Consider the following 23,615-nt stretch of genomic DNA (forward strand, 5'->3'; position numbering starts at 1 on the left):
GCAGGGCGGTGCAGTCAGGCATTATCGTCCATTACGAGGAAGTCTGGACCAACCGCACCTCTGATGAGTCGAACATATGGTCTCGGTACCTCATCCCTGTATCTCCGAGCATTAACACTGTTCCACAGACCACCCATGAAGATGTGCAGGTCCACGGCCATTCAACATGATGCCGCCCCACACCATGACGCCACCACCACCATACTGGTCCCGTTCAACGATGTTCCTGTGGTTGTATCGGCTACCCAGTTCTCTCCAGATTAATGTGCGACTGGAATCATTTGCAAACTGAAGCGAAATTAATCTGTGAAGAGCACATGCCTCCATTCATTCATGGTCCAGTTTCGATGATGACTGCTCCACAGTAAAATGGCCTGTCTCTGTGTTGGAGTGAGCAGGACGCACACTGCTGGACGTCGGGCAAACAGCCTTGCTGTTCTGAACCTCCAGTACACAGTTTGCTGGGAAACGGCAACCCCTGAGACGGCTGCAAGCTCCGCCGACAATTGTCTTGCAGGTGCACTCCGATTTCGTCGGGCGGTTAAGGCCAGATATCGGTCCTGCTGTGGGGTGGTTACCCTTGGTCGACCTGGTACTGGCATATGACTAACATCTCCTGTGTCTCACCTGCTTCCAGGTGACTGAGTATTCTACCCTGCAAAACAGGGTCCAAATGTCATCGTCGTGCCATTATGTTGTCACGTTCACCACGAGGCTACACTCTGCACACTATAACAGGGCAAACACGACTAAGGGAATATGAGGCGTAGGCACTGGCTGCATTTACCTTGCGGTTATGCCGCTAGTCAAAGCAGGGAACACTCCTTTCCTATACAGAGCAAACACGTACAGTTGGTAGGTGCATATGTCATGCGATTTGCAGTCTATTTCCTGTTGCCCTACTTACTTGTAACTTATGCTTAACTTTTGGTCATTAGTGTAGTTGTGGCCTCTACTGCTGAATGATTTGGCACAAGTACTTTAACCGCCTTAAGTATACATCAAACTTAATTGCCCGCTGTGTGCAATTACCAAAGAGAAAAGAAATTGCAATTCCAGTTTGTCTCTCAAGAGTATACTTCAGTTTTGTCCCTGCACAACTGTGTAGCATTTCCTCCCTTCTTATAGAAAAACAAGATCACATGCTAATAACTTTTGGATAAAAAGCGCAATGTAGCATTAACTGATCATTATGAAACTCAACAGAGACATACTGAATTGTCATCTTGCAAGTGGTCGTAACAGTGCTCTCATTTTACAAGGAAACTTTGCGTTGTTCTGTTGCTGACCAACTTCTGGTTCTCTCAACTGCAGCATAGGATGCCAGGTGACAAAATGAAGAAACTATATTACAACAGAACCCAGCTCATACTTTCCCATGTGGAGAGTGTTCTGTTACTAATGGCAAATCCAGACGTTTAGCAACTACAGGATAAGGTAACACCACAACTTATTATTATTATTATTATTATTATTATTATTATTATTATTATTATTATTATTATTATTATTATATTATCATCATTATCATCATCATCAGCATCATTATTAACCCATTTACAACATTTGAAGAGCTGTAGTCATGAACTGTTCTGGTGCATTAATTAAATTACGAGCTCTGCTTGGAATGACACAGTATCTCGCTTATCTTCGTATATTAGATTCCCTTTGCAATATAAGTTCTCACAATACACACTGTAAGGAACTAGAAGCATGTATTGTCGGTAAATAATACTGTCTGTATTTCTCTGTGACACTGGGATTGCTGAACAACAGTTTATTTTCATCAGTAAATGAAAATGAAATGGCGTATGGCTTTTAGTGCCGGGAGTGTCCGAGGACAAGTTCGGCTCGCCAGATGCAGGTCTTTTGATTTGATGCCTGTAGGCCACCTGCAGGTCATGATGAGGATGAAATGATAATGAAGACAACACATACACCCAGCCCCCATGCCAGCGAAATTAGCGAATTATGGTTAAAATTCCTGACCCTGCCGGGAATCGAACCCGGGGCCTCTGTGACTCAAAGGCCAGCACGCTAACCATTTAGCCATGGAGCCAGACATTTTTGCCAGTATTCAGTACTCATTACGCAGTAGAACCGGCATAGCAGTAATGAAGTGTTTGAAAGCGCTTGAAGACAGTATTTTAGATGGCAATTATAGCAATGGCGATGTTTTGGAAAATGAATCCGAGTTCAAGGGTGGCAGTGTTAGCAACAGTGAAAGTTACTAGAGTGCAAAGAGCATTGAAGAAAATGAGAGTGTAAGTGCCGCGTAAGGTACCTCCAAACGTGCATGACCGATGACACGTAGGAGTCCTAATGATTGTAAATTGCAGCATAAAGACCATAATCTTGATATATATATATATCCATTTCATGGATACAGCAATGTTTCAGAAAAAACATATGAAAGTTTTGCAGTTCGGCCACTGTCCGAACTTTATGATTTTAGAACACAGGGATCCGCTCTTTTCGAAATTATTTCCAATGAAACGTTTTTACCACAGCCAGCAGTCATTCAAGAAATGAAGTATGGGCAAGTCAATTTTCAATGGCACAAATGTGAAATTTGAGTGAATTATCTTCATTAGCTGGTAACTCTATGCAAGTTTTTGTGCTACGACTATGCTCAAATTACTGGCGGGCAAATTAAATCTGATTCCAGTCACAAATGTGGCCATTTATTGTGACTTGAAAGAGTTATATATACTGTACAAGCATACGGGTTTACCTCTCACCTATCATTTCAGACAATGTTGAAAAGGACCTCCTCCTGCAGTTTAGCCTCCTGAGACCCAACGTAGTTCAGGTTTAGACATTTTGATGAAACTTGTTTATACATATTGAAATAGGTTAATAAAAAGTTTTATGAGCAATTTTCTGATATTGATGCCCAAGGGCTTAAATGATGACTGTCCGTTTTAAATGGACATGGGGTGGTCTTTAGGTAAGAATTTCAATGAACTTTTTTCTCAATCTGTAATATTCCACTATTTATTAAATTTCAATAGATATCAACAAAAAAAAAAAAAAAAATAATAAAGTAAATATTGCCCATAAACATCAAACAACAAAATCTGATAGAAGACATTTGCCAAAAAATTTTTAAAAATTTGGAAAGAAGACATTGGAGTCATTTACATAATTGCTACAAATACTTGCTATTGTAATGGATATTTAAAAATAATCAATTAGAATGTAAACATTGGCCAAAAAAAAAAAAAATTACAATATGACATTGACAAGCCTGGAATGAAACATCGCCAGATGTTACGTACACGTTATGTGACCCTCTTAGACCGATTCTGATGCTTCCGTCAGCTTCCGCTTCAAATGCTAGTGCTGTTCCGTGTCCGGGGAGCCATCTGGTGACGAACGTACCATTTCCAGTTCTATCATAACATCTAAATTCAAAGCTCATTGTTTAAGAAGCCTTTCTCGTGGACAGTCAAGATTTTCTTTTGATGATGCAGAGAACAGTCCTCTGCGAAACGTAAAGAATTTCACTTTACTTTCTTAACACGGCATAAGCCCAAAAGCCTATATCATGTCTATAACTGCTGGAATGTTTTGTCACCTGTCTTCTCACACTGTAGTTGAGAGAGCTGGAAGTTGCCAGTAGCAGAAGTAAACAAAGTTTCCTCGTAAACTGAGAGCACTGTAGTTTTAATGTAAGTACACATGAGAAGCTGAAACATACAGCTGTAAAATATGTTCAGAACTTTGCAGGTAATGCAGAAACAATTTGAAAACTTGTACCTCAAGTAAGAAAACCTTGCTCTCATAGGAACATTTGAAGAGTCAGTTTGCAAGGAATTACTATGGGTCTTTTACAATAACAAGGTCAAATGCATCAATGGTTTTCAGAAGTCGAACTGAACTATTTGAAAAACATGCAAGGTTCAAATATATCTCACGAATTTTATACAAAAAATATTTGCACTAACCTTTATCACAAAATAACATGAACAGGATAATAACTTCCACTCCTATTACTTGGAACAAAGTTAAACGTTCATCCAAATACCATTTTACACATCACTAAAACTAAATAGAATTGATATTGAACAGAGAGAACAATTGTCCAATTTGCGTGATAATTACACAGAATAATTGAAGATTTCTATATTTGTGTGCATCTCTCATACTGCAAAATTAAAAGGCTGTTTTGTTTCCAGGATAGTGTGCAAGGAAGTTGACTTTTTTAATCTCTCTGTTAAATTATCATTTACAGCACTAATGCACCAACATATTTCTGCTTCTTTTTCTTTCCTTTTGTGACGATATTTTTCTGCTACCTTGAAAATCCCCATCACAATGAATGCTTGTACTCTCTCACTGAATGGAAAACTTCTCACCAGAACCTCTGTAACAGCAATGCTACTATTTTAAACTTTGGATAGGCAAAATATTCTCTATTCATATGAGCACCAGCTTTGAAGTTTCTTTCAGCAGACAATGAGCATGACTATATATCATCACAATCAATGCTCCGAACCAATTTGAAATTTCTGGGTTGTTAGTTTAATAAGATGGTTTCAGGGAGATAAAATTAATAGCATGAAAGCATCTATGTCTCATTAGCCTGCATTAAGTCAGAAACAAGTCTACATTTTGAAATCCTCTGCTAAATGTTTGCTCATTATCCAGATTAGCCTTAAGTTTTGAAGAAACTTACACAAAATGACTCGAAACAATGTGTGGTGCTGGGATGAACTATGTCTTTCCATGAGAGTTTAATCCTGATGTTCACAAATAGGCGGAGCATGTGCCTTTGCACGTGGACACAGATGTAGTTGATTGGAGAAGCAACCGTCTCACTCACTTGACTGTATGCGAGCTTGAAGAAAAGTAGTACATGGCATTAATTTTATTTTATTTTAGTTTATTATATTTAGAGAGTTTGGAAGAGTACGTAATCAAATTAAAATACGGTTGTCATATATATATCGCTATATGTATGTTTAAAAAAAAGTGATTAAATAATGAGAAATGAAAGCACAAGGCGTAGTGTAATGCAGGAACTCTTCTCTTAGTGAGGTAAAGTCCCAAGTTGTACAGCTTGGAGATAAGGTGTTGCATCTTGCAGCAGCAGCAGTCAGTGTAAGTATTCATAGTGAGAGAATCAAATCAAATCAAATCAAAATCTCTATTTGCAAATGAGGTGTCTACCTCTGTGGCAAATGGTACACTAAAATACATTATTGTCAAGCACTAAATTTTAAATTAACAAGAGAAGAAGAAATTTTTTTTAGAATGTAATAATATACAATGTACGCTAACAATTTTTCTATTAAACAAACAGATCCTTAATAAATTTATATTGTTTACAACATTCTACTTACAATATCTCCTATACTTACAAACATAGTCAACTCATACAGTATGTGGAATACTTCAAATAATACTATGCAACTGGTATAAGATTCAAATTTACATTGCATTTATTATTATTTTTTTACCCATTTTGGAACCTAAGTAGCATAACGACCTACTGCGTCTTAACCAGAGCCCCTTTTGCCACAACTTTTCAGAGTTCCTGAAGGGCCTTCACAGCTACCTTAGCAGTCCCAGGGCCCTCGAAGTTCCCACTGTACTTCACCCCTACAGGCAGTCCCCTACTTTGGCTGTCCAAACTCCATGGACCAGGGGATGGAATTAATTTTTTCACACACATTTTTTATTTACAATAGTCTGCACTGGTCGAATGCCCTCTAACATTTCATTTATTTTCCCTGTTGCTGTTCATTCTCTTCTTGAATATCTGTACAGATTTTGGAAAAGGATCAAACATTACCCCTGGTAAAGTGTTCCACTCCTTCACGCCCTTCCCAATGAATGAAAATTTACCCCAATCGCTTCTGCTAAACTTCCTTCTAATTTTGTACTTGTGGTCAGTTCTACCGATATAATTATTTTCCAACTGAAGCCTCTCACGGATTTCTCCCCATGCTGCTTCTCCTGTATAGGCTCTATATAATCCTATAAGTCTAGTTTTCTCCCTTCTCTTACTTAAAATTTCCCACCCGAGTTCCTCTAACATTTCTGATACCCTACTTTTTCTCCTGAAATCCCCTGTTACAAATCTTGCTGCTTTCCTCTGTACACTATCAATTTCTTTTTTAGGTATTCTTGGTGAGGATCCCGAACACTGTTTGCATATTCCAATATTGGACGAACCGTACTTAAGTAACTTTTTCCTTTTAATTCTTTGTTGCATCCTTTAAGTAGCCTCATTATGACATGTAACGATCTGTATGCTTTCCCAACAATGTCATCAAGATGACCCTTCCAGTGCAAATTACTTTCAAATCTCACACCTAAGTACTTGCACTTGCCATCTTTTGGGATAGCTACCATATCCAAAGTATATTCAAGTTCAGTTTTAAAGCTCCTGCTTGTAAATGTTGTAACAGTTGATTTGCCTCCATTAACCTCCATATTATTTTCTTCAACCAATTGTTGGATACTCTCAAGGTCCCTTTGTAATTCTGAACAATCCTCAATTATGTCATCTGCATACAATCTTATTTTTGATGTTATATTGTTCCCTGAATCATTTGTGTACATTAAGAAAAGGAACGGACCGATTATACTACCCTGTGCAATTCCCTTCCAAACTTTCTCTTCCTGTGATACATTATTTCCTATTCTGACTTTCTGAACCCTTGAATTTAAAAATGTTCTTATCCAACGTATAACCCTTACGTCCAATCCTATTCCCTCCAATTTCTTTAATAATATTCCATGTTCCACTCTATCAAAGGCTTTGGAAAGATCTATGGCTATTTTTGCAATCTAACTGGCCTCCTGAATCCAACTGATCTGATATGTCCTGCTGAAATCCCACCAGTTGTGCCACACAAGAAAATTTCTTTCTAAATTCATACTGGCTCCTCATGAACCAATTTTTATCATCACATATTATCCCTCTGATGTACTCTGCTATTAAACTCTCCAGTATTTTACAAACTACACTGGTCAGGCTGATTGGTCTGTAGTTCTTTGCTTTCTTTTTATCACCTTTATAAATTGGTATTATTATAGATTCCTTCCATTCTTTTGGTATTACACTTATTTATGACACAGTCAGGGAGAAATTTTAAATAAGGCACTATGTACCACCCCATTGTCTTTAATACCTCCCCAGTAATTTGATCACTTCCTGCTGCTTTTCCTTGCGGAAGCAGTTGGATTTCTCTGAAAATATCTTCATCTGTGAATGAGAAGCTTCTTGTTTCCCTATGTGTCTCTCCCACTCTATCTTCTGTTACTGTTTCCAACTCCTGACAATCTTCTACTGAATCTCTGAATTCACTACTAAATAGATTTGCTTTCTCAGTATCTGTTAAATAGTGTTCACCCCCTTCTCCCACCATTGTAGGAATTTGGATTCCTTTTCCTTTTTGATTCCTAATATATGAATACAGCTTTTTCCATTTCCCTTTGTGGTCATTACCCTCTTGAAGTATGCCATTCATATATCTCTCTTTTGCTTCCTTTTTCGCTCTATTCAGTTCCCTTATTAGCTGTTTTCTAGTTTCTCTATTCTCCCTACCCTCTTTGATTTTCCTGTTTACTATTCTACATTTTCTTTTTAATTTTCTTATTTCCCTTGTATAATAAACAGAAATGGAGCAAGAGGTAGGACCAACGCGTGTAGTGCAGCACAAAAGAGGAAAACCGCTCAGAAGTGACCATAGGCAGTGCATTGTGAATGTGTTCAATAAACTAAGTGAACAGAATCCAGGTTTAGTCGTTTATTCAAGAGTTCAGATCTTCACACTGTTATCGTATGCAATGCGCAGCCCTGTACATCTGAACACAAGACGCCGACGGGGTGGAGGTCGGTACTACATGCTCAGCGAATCACAACTCTCTTTTTGGCGGAGGCGTGGACATACCACGTTTACATCAGGATTAAACTCTCGTGAAAAGACATAATAATGAATCTCCTCTCCCATGATTAATTTTAAATTTCTTGAACCAGTTACCCCTCAAAAAAAAAATTGAATACGAGTAAGACAAGTCAATCGTTCTTGTTAAAAAAATTGATTCATTTTGGACTACTTTCTACATATTAACAAAATTTCTGTTTTGCAGAGAATGTATGGTGGGAAGAATTTTGTAGAGCTGATAGAATGATCCAAAATTTTAGTGCTGTTCTTATTTTATGTCAACGTATGTCTTTGATGGATCATTAGATAACTAGTTTCTGTTGCTATTAGAAGCTAGTCAGGTATCTTTCAGCACTTTTATCTGAAAAATCTACCACTACCTAGCTAATTGCAGCTAATTACTTTTACATCCACAAAGAAATAAATACATCTGCCCCAGTTTCTTCAAAAGAAATTACCATCTTTATTCCAAACATAGGAAATTATCAAAAGAATATCAACACATTTAGACCTGTAACACAGATAGTTTTGTGTTTGATGAGTACAACAAATTTCAAATGTTGACTTCAGGATGTCAAATCATGAAGTTTGTCCAAATTCATTTTACTACCCACATTCAGAAGTACATGACAGCACAAACACCACAACCACACATGCTATTACACAGATTTAACACATTAAATTTACACGGTTGTTGACCACTATGTCCCAAAGCCCCGTACATGAAGTAACAATAATTCAAGATTTTCTCAATTGTGGTTCACAGTATTATATAGCTTCTAACAGTCTTGTCAATCTGCAAGGAAATCATCCCTTTATGAAAGGAACATAAACTGAATGCAGTAACCCATCAACAGATTTTAGGTACCATCCTGACTTTCACATGGAACTCAATTGGGAAACCAGAAGAAAGGTTGGTAAAGAGAGCGATTTAAAACCATGTTTCTTTCCCAATTACATTCTCCGACTGAGTAAATCCTCTTCCAGTCTCAAACTAGTCTTAAATTTGAGCAGAATCAAGAGGTTTTTTTTTTTTTTTTTTTTTTTTTTTTTGCTAGGGGCTTTACGTCACACCGACACAGATGAATCAAGAGTTAAAACCAGTACAACCAGACAGGAAGCTGAGAGGACTAATGGCCAGGAACATTCATACAGTACGTTAGATACACTTAAATTACTAGCCTTTCACTATTAACATATACCGGTTAAACACATGCACACAATATTCACATGTTGTCACATACAGACTACCTGTAACCAACAACAAATCCAAACAACAAAAGTGACAAGAAACAGAAAACACAGATAATCATGTATCAACATATAAAGCTAAATTTACCCCCAGTTGTCTTAAGTTCCCTGATATTAAGGTAATAAATGCAGAGTTGCAATCAAAATTAGTTCAAAAGTGAATTTCAAACTTCTTTGTACCTAACATACTTTTGATGGAATAATTTAATGAAGTGAAATAAATATGTAGGTAGTTTCATAAATAATGTACCTACATAGGTTATGAACAACTTACTGTAGGAATATATCTTTGATAAATGCACCTCAACAAAAGTTGAGAATAATCCCATAAAGTAGATTAACTTGTGAAACCCCATTTACCGTGACCCAATTCACACTACTATCTTGACCTCGCACACCAGACTATGATTTGCGTTTGTATCTTAGTCCCTTTAACTTACCTCTCCTCCCATGGTACACAGATGTCTGCTAATCCACAGGCGCATCAGTCAATGTCAAGTTCTGATGTGCATGGGGACACCATATAGAGAAATGTAAGAGTTTGGTACAATCCAGATCATAGTATTATTTACATCAGATCCTACAATGCCCGATGTTGTCAAGTGGCTAAATGTCATCTGAGACTGTATGGAACAAATACGGGGAGAGATGGACAATGAATTATGAGCATCTTAGTCGTCGTCATGTTGCCATTGAACGCTTCAGGCTATACCAAGGAAATGAGCTCTTTGAAGGTACTGGGACCTTGACTGACAACATCGAACCATTTAAGAATGGAGGAACTAGAAGACACTGGACAAAACCAGCAATAATAGACACATTAAAGACTACCATTCCCTTTCTAACGGAAATGTCATGCAATGAATCGGAGTTACGGTTGGATAATGGACACACTCCTATTTTTATCTATGGCACCCCGACTAACCATCAGCACATTCAAGAGATTCCAGACACCCTTGATAGACCCAACAATACTTTATATAGGGCACTACTTCCTCGTAGTAGATGGCAACGTTCTCCTCAAACTGGGCTAGTGGTCATCACTGTTAAAACTAAAAACCTGTCGAAAGTTTCTGCTTTCTGCTTCAAATCTAAGGTAACATACTTCCTATCATTTGGAGACATTGTACCGCGATTGAAGCCACAATTTGTTGACACATTGTTGGCGTCCAGTTAAAAGATGTAGCACAGCCATCGATACCAATTTGTAACAGCACAGAAACTCATCTCAACAATAGGCTGGATTACCGAAAGGCCAGACTACCGAGGGCCGTATTAGCTAGAATTTAGTTAATTGTGTAAAAGTACTCGTATGCCATTTCCGAATGTTAAATCATTTCTTCTGTCTCGTTTTAATGTACTTCCTCTTTATTCAGCTTTTGTTATGAAATTTCTGGTTTCAATAAAATTTCTTGTAATATGGAAGCGCTTGTTGTACTTTTGTTGTTGTTATGTAATTTATGTTTTACTTCACTGTCTTAGTACTGTAAGCAGTACTGCCACTGGGACAGCTTTAAATTGCAATGTTAATAATAATAAAACAGACTATCTTCATTTAAAATAGCCAGGCTGCAGTACTTTTGTGGCAAGGCAATAACTGGCAATATAGTTGACTTGAAAAGAATGAGGGAGGCTGTATGGGTAACATTATTTCACATGATTTCTACAGATGAGAAGTTCTAACAATCTGTGTGGTTCATGATGAAAGTGCAACAGAAATAAGGAAACTTACAAACACAATGATCTTCCTGAAGAAGCAATGCTCCTTACAAAGTCAATTTAGAAAGATCTCATCCATCCTCATTTACTGAAAAGGTGCTTGCATGGGAGAACTCAAAATGTTAATGAAATTTTTAACACGTGTCATTTTGAACCATGTGCCTATGGGATTTCAAGATGCTGAACTCCCAGACTATGAATAATATAGGAAATGTTTGCGTACTAGAACATCTTGGTGGCCAACCTCGACACAATTCAGTCTGTGCTCAACACATTAAAATAAAAGATAAAAAGGTGTTTATGGTGAAAGCAACAAATATGAATCCTCCCAAGTTGTTTTGTGTGGCTAATTTCAATCACCAAACGTTCAAGTCTCCCTGATCTTTTGCAACTCTGGAGACATCACTGACTCACTCCAACATGAGCAGTAACATCCACTTTGTTCATCATTCTTTTTGCAGCAATGTCACAATTCAAATGTGGTCAGTGGCAGAAATGAGTACTCTTGCCATGTTTACCTCAGTCCTACACATGCTGCCAATACACCACCGACCTTACAAGTGGTGATTTAAAACTGGCTGACAAGACAAATGGCTCCTATCAGACAAACATCGAACCTGATCTGGGTTTAGTGTCACTTTGTGCCTTAGACATTAACCTACAGTTCATACTGTAAACAGATTTGAGGTAAGATGGCAAACAGTATGAAATTATAATACGACTTTTTTGAGCACGGTACAAAACTTGAAAAATAGAAATAATTATCTTGAATGCTTCTAAACTAGCTGTGTTGAAAGCTGCCCTGTTTTATTTATATGCGATCAGGAGAAAAACAGCACAGCCACATACTTATTCTTTAATGTAGCAAAGTTTCAAATCTATACTTTTGGAATCTAAGTGTACCAAAGTGTTTGGAAATTAAATTGTTGTGGTAAGCCATTAAGAGCCATCTAACATGCAAATAGTAGATTAGGTCAAATTTGATCACAATTACTATTGGTCTTCATTACTATGGCTCATGTGAGACTGATTTAAATGTACAAAAATATTTTTCCACTGTGGGTCTTTAACCTCCAAACACACAACTCGCCGTTGATTGTTAACCACGTAAGTAGTCTCCTGCATTTGTTCTTACTATGTAACATTTCCATGTCAACTTAGTGTCTGATTTATATGGTGCTTTCCTTTTCTATGTGAAGCATGGATCCATGCATTTGTTCACTCATCATTTATTATTACTTCCGTATTGCTGCTTTGTCAACAAAAGTTACATATATTTCAAGCCATGTGCCTACACAAGAACTTACTATTGGACGACGGGACATGTTTTCACATTAGTTTATAAACTGTGGATTGCATGAATATGAAGAAATATAGGTAGTCGATTCACCCAGTATAACAAAGGTGAATGGCAGGATTACTTTTTTCTTTTTGCTAGTAATTTAATGTTGCAGTGACACACTGATGGTTTTCGGTGAAGCAAGGATGGGAAATGATGGATGGAACTGGGTAGGTAGTGGCTGTGGCCTTAAGGTACAGCCCCAGCATTGGCCTGGTGTGAAAATGGGAACCCACGGAACAAAATCTTAATCCATCAATGAACAGACATGTTAGATCACTCCAAAGAATACCAAAGTTTTATAATGGTTCTTTTTTTAAAAACAGTCATGTTTGTGGATGGTTCATGTTTGTGGGTTACTGTAGTCACGTCCTAGTTCGTGAACCATGGGCAACGGCTGAGTGGCCTAGTAAGTGGTCCTGAGAGTCGGGATACAAGTTGCTATGGAATGGGAGTGGGCATCTCGGACATATTCTGAGTCATGGCCCTCCTTGTGCTAAGGCGACTAGGACTATACAATTCACTGGTGGTCCATAACCCGTTAGAGGAGAGATCCTCACTTGGACTATGTGCAAGTAGGGTAGCATCCTGCTTCATGAATTTACCGAGTTCAGAACATTTCAAGCAAGCCTCGGACCTATGGGAGTAACGGAGTCCCACTCCCATTTGACAGGCGAGGGACTCCTTGGAAACAACTTGGCGAACGAAATGGAATTCAATGGGGAGCTATCAATATTAATGGGGCTTATGGAAGAAAGAAAGTAAAACTGGCTGAGTCAGCAAAGAGGATGCATTTGGATGTGCTAGGAGTAAGTGATATTCGGGTAAGGGAAGATAACGAGGAAGAGATAGGAGATTATAAAGAGTTCTTGACGGGTGTTAGAAAGGGAAGGGCAGAGTCTGGGGGAGGGCTCTTTATCAGGAATACCATTGCACGGAACATAGTTTCTGTTAGGCACGTAAATGAGCGAATGATGTGGGTAGATTTGTCAGTTGGAGGAATTAGGACTAGAATTGTGTCCGTGTATTCACCATGTGAAAGTGCAGACGAGGATGAAGTTGACAATTTTTGTGAAGTACTGAGTGACATTGTGGTCAGGGTCAACAGCAAGGACAATAGTGCTAATGGGCGATTTCAATGCGAGAGTTGGGAATAGAACTGAAGGATACGAAAGGGTGATTGGTAAATATGGGTAAGATATGGAAGCTAATGGGAATGGGAAGCGTTCGCTGGACTTCTGTGCTAGTATGGGTTTAGCTGTTACGAATACATTCTTCAAGCATAAGGCTATTCACCGCTACACATGGGAGGCTAGGGGTACCAGATCCATAACAGACTATATCTTAACAGACTTCGAATTCAGGAAATCTGTTAGGAATGTACGCGGATTTTTCGATGATACAGACCCGTATCTGATCTGTAGTGAACTATGTATATCTAGGCCTAGGGTGGAGAAAGTGAAATCTGTCTGCAAACGAATAAGGGTAGAAAATCTCCAGGATGAGGAAATTCGACAGAAGTACATGGAAATGATTAGTGAGAAGTTTCAAACAGTAGACAGTAAGCAGGTTCAGGATATAGAAAGTGAATGGGTGGCATACAGGGATGCTGTAGTAGAAACAGCAAGGGAATGCCTAGGAACAACTGTGTGTAAAGATGGGAAAAGGCGAACATCTTGGTGGAATGATGAAGTGAGAGCAGCTTGTAAAAGTAAAAAGAAGGCTTATCAGAAATGGCTCCGAACAAGGGCCGAGGCAGACAGGGATTTGTACGTAGATGAAAGTAACAGAGCGAAACAAATAGTTGTTGAATCCAAAAAGAGTCATGGGAAGATTTTGGTAACAACCTGGAAAGGCTAGGTCAAGCAGCAGGGAAACCTTTCTGGACAGTAATAAAGAATCTTAGGAAGGGAGGGGAAAAACGAAATGAACAGTGTTTTGAGTAATTCAGGTGAACTCATAATAGATCCCAGGGAATCACTGGAGAGGTGGAGGGAATATTTTGAACATCTTCTCAGTGTAAAAGGAAATCATCCTGGTGGTGTTGCGAACAGACAAGCTCATGCGGAGGAGGACAATGATGTTGGTGAAATTATGCTCGAGGAAGTGGAAAGGATGGTAAATAAACTCCATTGTGATAAGGCAGCAGAAAGAGATGAAATTAGACCTGAAATGGTGAAGTATATTGGAAAGGCAGGGATGAAATGGCTTCATAGAGTAGTAAAATTAGCATGGAGTATTGGTAAGGTACCTTCAGATTGGACAAAAGCAGTAATTGCACCTATCTATAAGCAAGGGAACAGGAAGGATTGCAACAAATATCGAGGTATCTCATTGATTAGTATATCAGGCAAAGTATTCACTGGTATCTTGGAAGGGAGGGTGCGATCAGTGGTTGAGGAAGTTGGATGAAAACCAGTGTGGTTTCAGACCACAGAGAGGCTGTCAGGATCAGATTTTCAATATGCGCCAGGTAATTGAAAAATGCTACGAGAGGAATAGGCAGTTGTGTTTATGTTTCATAGAACTAGAGAAAGCATATGACAGGGTACCGAGGGAAAAGATGTTCACTATACCGGGGGACTATGGAATTAAAGGTAGATTATTAAAATCAAAGGTATTTATGTTGACAATTGGGCTTCAGTGAGAATTGATGGTAGAATGAGTTCTTGGTTCAGGATACTTACAGGGGTTAGACAAGGCTGTAATCTTTCACCTTTGCTGTTCGTAGTTTACATGCATCATCTGCTGAAAGGTATAAAATGGCAGGTAGGGATTCAGTTAGGTGGAAATGTAGTAAGCAGTTTGGCCTATGCTGACGACTTGGTCTTAATGGCAGACCTTGCCGAAAGCCTGCAGTCTAATATCTTGGAACTTGAAAATAGGTGCAAAGAGTATGGTAAGAAAATTAGCCTCTCGATGACTAAATTGATGTCAGTAGGTAAGAAATTCACCAGAATTGAATGTCAGATTGGTGATACAAAGCTAGAACAGGTCGATAATTTCAAGTATTTAGGTTGTGTGTTCTCCCAGGATGGTAATATAGTAAGTGAGATTGAATCCAGGTGTAGTAAAACTAATGCAGTAAGCTCGCAGTTGCGATCAGCGGTATTCTGTAAGAAGGAAGTCAGCTCCCAGACGAAACTATCTTTACATCGGTCTGTTTTCAGACCAACTTTGCTTTACGGGAGCGAAAGCTGGGTGGACTCAGGATATCTTATTCATAAGTTAAAAGTAACAGACATGAAAGTAGCAAGAATGATTGCTGGTACAAACAGGTGGGAACAATGGCAGGAGGGTACTCGGAATGAGGAGATAAAGGCTAATTTAGGAATAAACTTAATGGATGAAGCTGTACGCATAAACTCGCTTCGGTGGTGGGGTCATGTGAGGCGAATGGAGGAGGATAGGTTACCTAGGAGAATAATGGACACTGCTATGGAGGGTAAGAGAAGTAGAGGGAGACCAAGACGACGATGGTTAGAGTCGGTTTCTAATGATTTGAAGATAAGAGGTATAGAACTAAATGAGGCCACAACACTAGTTGCAAATCGTGGATTGTGGCGACATTTAGTAAATTTACAGAGGCTTGCAGACTGAACGCTGAAAGGCATAACAGTCTATAATGATAATGTACGTATGATTTATTACAAGATATTAGAATCATTCCGTATTGACGGTTTTCACTTTACAAAGGTGAAAAATGCGAGTATCGTCCTAATTCAATACAATAAATATTCCGTCATTAGACGGAGCAAACAAATTCAAACATGTTTTGGCTCGTATGAGCCATCTTCAGTGAAAAATGAGGGGATATTTGTAATAATTTACATAATATAAGTTGAAAAAATGCTAAAAAATATAATGAAGGAGCAAATGAAGAAAAGAAACAAAAGAGAGCCTAGACAGAAACAAAATTAGCACAAATATACATTATTTACATCAATATGCAGAGCAAAAAACAACTCGCTCAACAATAGACTCGAACACACGAACGAGACCGTTACTTTGAGAGGCCAGGCCATTTGAGAGGACAACACCTGCTAAACACCATTAGAGCTTCATTGACGGTTTCCGCTAGATCACTTACAGCTTACTATGCATCTGTCTTCTGCCTAACACAGCTTCTCAATTTTATATCGCGGCCCTTCCGACCCTTTATAATAAGGCAAGACACCAGCCAACATTATGAAACAATAATCAAGAAAGGGACCGCTAGATTGAGAAGATTTTGAGAATGCTGTTATTTCTAAAGCTTTAAATTTCATTGGTGTTTTTTCCTTGTCACAGGCTTTTCGCCTGCACGTCACATCAGGCTTGGTTTCTCAGAATGTTTGCTCCTGCTCCCTTCCTGACCAATTTAATGTGATGGGTTTCTACAAGGATGATTTTCGACAGTGATTTCAACCTGTCTGTTATTGTTACCAAACAATATTTTGTAAACTATGAGGTCCACAACCTCACTATGTGCTACTATTGTTCATTTCCGTCTGCACCATTTGTTTTTTCATTCCTTTGTTTTCTTAGATTAACACAGTTTTTAGTTTCAATTATTATTTTAAATTAACAACTTTTCACTGAATTTTGTCGCAGTGAGTTGTTTTTTGCTCTGCATATTGATGTAAATATTGTATATTTGTGCTAATTTTGTTTCCGTCTAGGCTCTTTTGTTTGTTTTTTCATTTGCTCCTTCATTATGTTTTTTTTAGCATTTTTTCAACTTATATTATGTAAATTATTTCAAATCTCCTCTCATTTTTCACTGAAGATGGCTCAAACAAGCCAAAACATGTTTGAATTTGTTTACTCCGTCTAATGACGGAATATTTATTGTATTGAATTAGGAGGATACTCTCATTTTTCACCTTTGTAAAATGTATGATTTATGTCCTAAAAAAGGTGTTCCGTGCTTGTGTTAGTCTGTAATTTATGTTATCCTTACTTTGTCATCATTAGTTATTCTACTACCTAAACAACAAAATTCATCTAATTCCTTTAGACCGAATTTCATAATCTAATATATCCATTCTACTGCATCTATTACATTTATTTATTTATTTATTTATTTATTTATTTATTTATTTATTTATTTATTTTCATTTTGTTCTCCTGCAAGACTGTCCATACCATTCAGCAATTTGAGTATTGATTACTTCTTCTTGAACTGAGATTACTTTTCCAAATTTCTCTTTGATTTCCTTTACTGCCTGTCCTATACACACAATGAAAGGGAGGAGGGGCGAACTCCAGCCCTACCTCACTTCTTTCTGGATATCTTGTTCTTTCTCACAGCCCTCAATTGTTAGCACTGCAGACTGATTCTAGTACAGATTATAGTTTCTCGATATCTGATTCCGATCACTTTCAGAAGCTCAAATAGCTTGGTCTAATTAATGTTACCAAATGCTTTTTCTAGATCTACAAATGCCATGTATGTGGGCTTGCCCTTCTTAGTTCGATCCTGAGATGAGACGCGAGTCAATATTGCCTCTCATTTTCTTATATTTCTTCAAAAAGCAAACTGACCTTCTCCCAACTTGGCTTCAACTTGTCTTTTCATTCTTCTGTAAATAAAATGCATTAAAACTAGAGTTTTGACATTTGTCAGCACCTTCTTTCTTTCTTTTTCCCTTCTTTATAAAATTGGAAGGCACTTCTCCTGTATCATACATCTTACAAACTAAATCAAATAGCTTTGCCATTCCAGTTTTTTCTCAATCAATCAATCAATCAATCAATCAATCAATCAATCAATACTGATCTGCATTTAGGGCAGTCGCCCAGGTGGCAGATTCCCTATTTGTTGTTTTCCTAGCCTTTTCCTAAATGATTTCAAAGAAATTGGAAATTTATTGAACATCTCTCTTGGTAAGTTATTCCAATCCCTAACTCCCCTTCCTATAAATGAATACTTGCCCCAGTTTGTCCTCTTGAATTCCAACTTTATCTTCATATTGTGATCTTTCCTACTTTTATAAACGCCATTCAAACTTATTCGTCTACTAATGTCATTCCACGCCATCTCTCCGCTGACAGCCCGGAACATACCACTTAGTCGAGCAGCTCTTCTTCTTCCCAACCCAAACATTGCAACATTTTTGTAACGCTACTCTTTTGTCGGAAATCGCCCAGAACAAATCGAGCTGCTTTTCTTTGGATTTTTTCCAGTTCTTGAATCAGGTAATCCTGGTGAGGGTCCCATACACTGGAACCATACTCTAGTTGGGGTCTTACTAGAGACTTATATGCCCTCTCCTTTACATCCTTACTACAACCCCTAAACACCCTCATAACCATGTCCAGAGATCTGTACCCTTTATTTACAATCCCATTTATGTGATTACCCCAATGAAGATCTTTCCTTATATTAACACCTAGATACTTACAATGATCCCCAAAAGGAACTTTCACCCCATCAACGCAGTAATTAAAACTGAGAGGACTTTTCCTACTTGTAAAACTCACAACCTGACTTTTAACCCCGTTTATCAACATACCATTGCCTGCTGTCCATCTCACAACATTTTCGAGGTCACGTTGCAGTTGCTCACAATCTTGTAACTTATTTATCACTCTATAGAGAATAACATCATCCGCAAAAAGCCTTACCTCCGATTCCACTCCTTTACTCATATCATTTATATATATAAGAAAACATAAAGGTCCGATAATACTGCCTTGAGGAATTCCCCTCTTAATTATTACAGGGTCAGATAAAGCTTCACCTACTCTAATTCTCTGAGATCTATTTTCTAGAAATATAGCAACCCATTCAGTCACTCTTTTGTCTAGTCCAATTGCACTCATTTTTGCCAGTAGTCTCCCATGATCCACCCTATCAAATGCTTTAGACAGGTCAATCGCGATACAGTCCATTTGACCTCCTGAATCCAAGATATCTGCTATATCTTGCTGGAATCCTACAAGTTGAGCTTCAGTGGAATAACTTTTCCTAAAACCGAATTGCCTTCTATCGAACCAGTTATTAATTTCACAAACATGTCTAATATAATCAGAAAGAATGCCTTCCCAAAGCTTACATACAATGCATGTCAAACTTACTGGCCTGTAATTTTCAGCTTTATGTCTATCACCCTTTCCTTTATACACAGGGGCAACTATAGCAACTCTCCATTCATCAGGTATAGCTCCTCCGACCAAACAATAATCAAATAAGTACTTCAGGTATGGTACTATATCCCAACCCATTGTCTTTAGTATATCCCCAGAAATCTGATCAATTCCAGTCGCTTTTCTAGTTTTTAACTTTTGTATCTTATTGTAAATGTCATTGTTATCATATGTAAATTTTATTACTTCTTTGGCCTTAGTCTCCTCCTCTATCTCGACATTATCCTTGTAACCAACAATCTTTACATACTGCTGACTGAATACTTCTGCCTTTTGAAGATCCTCACATACACACTCCCCTTGTTCATTAATTATTCCTGGAATGTCTTTCTTGGAACCTGTTTCTGCCTTAAAATACCTATACATACCCTTCCATTTTTCACTAAAATTCGTATGACTGCCAATTATGCTTGCCATCATATTATCCTTAGCTGCCTTCTTTGCTAGATTCAATTTTCTAGTAAGTTCCTTCAATTTCTCCTTACTTCCACAGCCATTTCTAACTCTATTTCTTTCCAGTCTGCACCTCCTTCTTAGTCTCTTTATTTCTCTATTATAATAAGGTGGGTCTTTACGATTCCTTACCACCCTTAATGGTACAAACCTGTTTTCGCATTCCTCAACAATTTCTTTAAACCCATCCCAGAGTCTGTTTACATTTATATTTACCGTTTTCCACCTATCATAGCTACTTTTTAGAAACTGCCTCATGCCTGCTTTATCAGCCATGTGGTACTGCCTAACAGTCCTACTTTTAAGACCTTCCTTTCTATCACATTTATTTTTAACTACCACAAAAACAGCTTCATGATCACTAATACCATCTATTACTTCAGTTTCCCTATAGAGCTCATCTGGTTTTATCAGCACGACATCCAGGATATTTTTCCCTCTGGTTGGTTCCATCACTTTCTGAATCAGCTGTCCTTCTAAGGCAGTCAGTAATTCTGAGAGTGTATCATCAATTCCAGGAGCCTTGTTCCCATTTATAGTCTCTCAATGCTTTGAATTCTGTTAATTGTGCAGAGTAAAATTAATCATAAAATAAAACCATACAGTTAACTATGTGGCTGCCAAAATTTTGAGTAATATGATCAAGCTCCAAGAGCACTGAGGCAACAGCTGAAGTTATCAAAATACTGAACTCTACCATGTGGTACAGTTATTCTTTGATGACTACAAATGCTTAGATATGAAGAGACTTGAAAAGTCAAGCATCATTTGTGTTAGCATTTAGTTGAACAGATATTGAACATATAACATTACTGAAGGTCAGAAGTAAGCCTATCGTTTTAGATGGCAGTTAATCTTACAATCACTTACGAAAATGGAAGATACCAAAATAGAATCCAATGATCTGGTATGATTGGCAAGCTTGTGTGCCCTGATTTTCACATTAGAGATTACTGTACTACTTCTCTTTTTATATGCAGTATTTTATCTCAGAGTAAGATGGCAGCACATTTCAGGCCATGCAGATGTTAACTTCCATTTGGAAAATGGTGGGTTTGATCCCTACTGTTGGCAGCCCTGAAGATGGTTTTCTATAGTTTCCCCATTTTCACACCAAGTAAATTGCTGGGGCTGTATCTTAATTATGGCCATGGCAGTGTCCATCCCACTCCTAGCTCTGTCCTATCCCATCATTGCTGTAATACCTGCCTGAGACTGTGCGATGTAAAACCAATAGCATAAAATCCGGCAAAAGTTTCTGTTAAGCCAGTCAAATGATATCCCATAGATTGCAGCACACAACGATGTGGAATTTGTCCTTGTCTAAACTGTGTTGCTTCCTCTTCCCATGCTGACCTACAATTGCTTTTTTCCTATGTACAGTTGCTCAAAGAAGAATGAACATATGGTATTGTGCAAGTTCCTAGAAGGTACACTTTATTTAGAAAAAACTGAATCTATAGATATATTTTTTGTGGGTGTCCACGTGAGAAATGAATTATATTTGATAATTAAGTCTGATAAAATATTACATGTGAGGAACATACAATACATTGCACTCATTCCTTTGAGACTATACAAGTACCCACCTCATTCCTAGCTTTCTTTATTTGATACTTTTAATTAATGAAATGGGAACAAGCAATTGAAACATATAAATACTGTTGAAACACTTTCCACTCTGTTCAACACAGAAATTCACCCAGACCTCTTAGACTAATATATACCAATTTTTTAGAAACTTCATCAGATTGTAATTGTACAGTCCATGGAAGACTGATAAATGAATGAGGCAATTCTATCCATAGGAAGGAAGAAAGAGATCCCAGAAGAGTGGGGAAAGGGTTTAATTATCCCAATATTTAAAAAAGGTGATAAAAAGGAATGCAATAACTACAGAGGGATCACCCTTATTGCCCATATAGCTAAGATATTTGAGAGAGTATTGGAGGGAAGACTGAGGAGGAAGCTATAAGGAGAAATGGAAGAAGAACAATATGGTTTTACAAAAGATCAATGTTTGACCTGATCTTTACATTAAGACATATGATGGAGAAAAGATGGGAGTTTGGAAAAGACAGAAGGCTTATGACAGTGTGCCCAGACAGTTGGTATGGGACACATTAAGGAAAAAAACAAGTTAACAGAGTGGAAGTGCTAATGATAAAAGCTATGTACAAAAATTGTGTTAGTAGTGTGAAGACAAGTATAGGAAAAACAAAATGGTTTGGTTTAGAGTTGAAACTGGTCTGTGACAGGGAAGTGTACTACCCCCATACTATTAATCATAGTCATGGATGAAATTCATAAGAACATTACACAGAGATTGGAAAGACAGGCAATAAAAGCCATGTTGTTTGCAGATGATATAGTGATAAGGGGTGAGGATGAAACAGAAGTACAAAAAACAAGTAGATGTATGGAATCAAGAGACAGAAAAATTTGGAATGAAAGTAAGCAGAGAAAAATAAAACAATAGTGATGACAAAGGGGAAGGAAGGAAGGAAGGAAGAAAGGAAGAAAGAAAGAAAAAAAGAAAGAAAGAAAGAAAGAAAGGAAGGAAGGAAGGGGAAATGATAAAAGTGAATGGTAAAAGTCTGGAAGGGGTTAAAAGTTCCAAGTACTCAGGAAGTGTGATCACAGAAGATGGAAAGATTACCAAGGAAACTGAAAACAGAATACTACAAGCAAACATCATCTGCCAGAGTGTAAGGGATATTTTGTGGAACCAAGGTGTCCCGAAGAAATGTAAGAAGGTATTATATTCAACCAACCTATTATGAACCCATACTAACCTACGCAGCTGAATCGTGGACTACAACAGAATGAGAGGAGAGTAGAATACAGGCAGTGGAGATGAAATTCGTAAGTGGTTTTGAGGGCAAGACCAAAAAGTATAAAATTAGAAATAAAGAGATAAGGAAAAGGACAGGAATCTTGAAACTTCAAGACAGGATAGAAACAACACAGCTAAGTGGTATGGGCATCTAATGAGAATGGGAGCAGAGAGTGCCAAAAAAAGCTTTTTCAGAGAAGATAACAGGAAAGAGACCATGAGGAAGAACCCAAAAGAGGTGGACAGATTCAGTGTGGGAGTGCATAGAGAAGAGGGGAGGAAAACCAGAAGATGTACTTAAAAAAGGAGAAGAGTGGTGGAGAGACCGGCAGCGATTAAGGTCTGATTCACAACCCGCCCGGGAAGCTGGAAACTGGAAATGAAGATGATGATGAGGAAGACAACCCCTAGATCAGGAAATACAGATTATTATAATCTATCAGCTTTATGCCCTTATTGATAATTTGAGCACACAAGTATGAAGGATGAGTTGTCCACCTAATCAATACTTTATTTTACAAAGTGTCTAGAATATTTAATGTAAATATGTAAATACTTGTGAACACAGATCATTCTCACAGTTTGCTACTGCAATTGTCTGACCTGTGCAATGCACGGGTGGGAATGCTTCCTGCACACAAACCTCTGAAACAACATATCCTTGTAACTCATTGGTGTTTTGTGAAACTTCTCACAGAATTAATAGAAAATAAATTTTAATACCTTAGCAATTTAACATATTCTAGTCCAAATAAACAGAAACATGAGGACTGGTACTTCAATAGTGGCAACACTTTTGTACAGGCCTACACCTCAGGAAACAACCCACTATGTCTCACCTATACCACACATTAGGTCCTTACCTAACCTACCTCAAAGTACATGGACTCATTCAGCCCTCTGTGCATGTGCTAATCTGGGTAGAAGAGCATCGTCTGCGAGCTGTCTGTCTAAAGGCAAGTAGCCATGATGTGCCTGAAGGAGG

General features: G+C 38.0%; 1 protein-coding gene across 1 annotated transcript in view; it reads right to left on the bottom strand.

Annotated features, from left to right (window-relative positions):
• Nucleotides 1–23,615, bottom strand: part of RhoGAP19D (Rho GTPase activating protein at 19D) — a 528,281-nt gene that overhangs the window by 423,788 nt on the left and 80,878 nt on the right. The window contains exon 7 of the mRNA XM_068226072.1: nucleotides 3,581–3,692. Coding sequence (XP_068082173.1) covers nucleotides 3,581–3,692 — 112 coding nt within the window. The remainder of the gene's footprint in view (nucleotides 1–3,580; nucleotides 3,693–23,615) is intronic.

Source organism: Anabrus simplex, chromosome 2 (genome assembly GCF_040414725.1).
Source record: "Anabrus simplex isolate iqAnaSimp1 chromosome 2, ASM4041472v1, whole genome shotgun sequence".
NCBI lineage: Eukaryota > Metazoa > Arthropoda > Insecta > Orthoptera > Tettigoniidae > Anabrus > Anabrus simplex.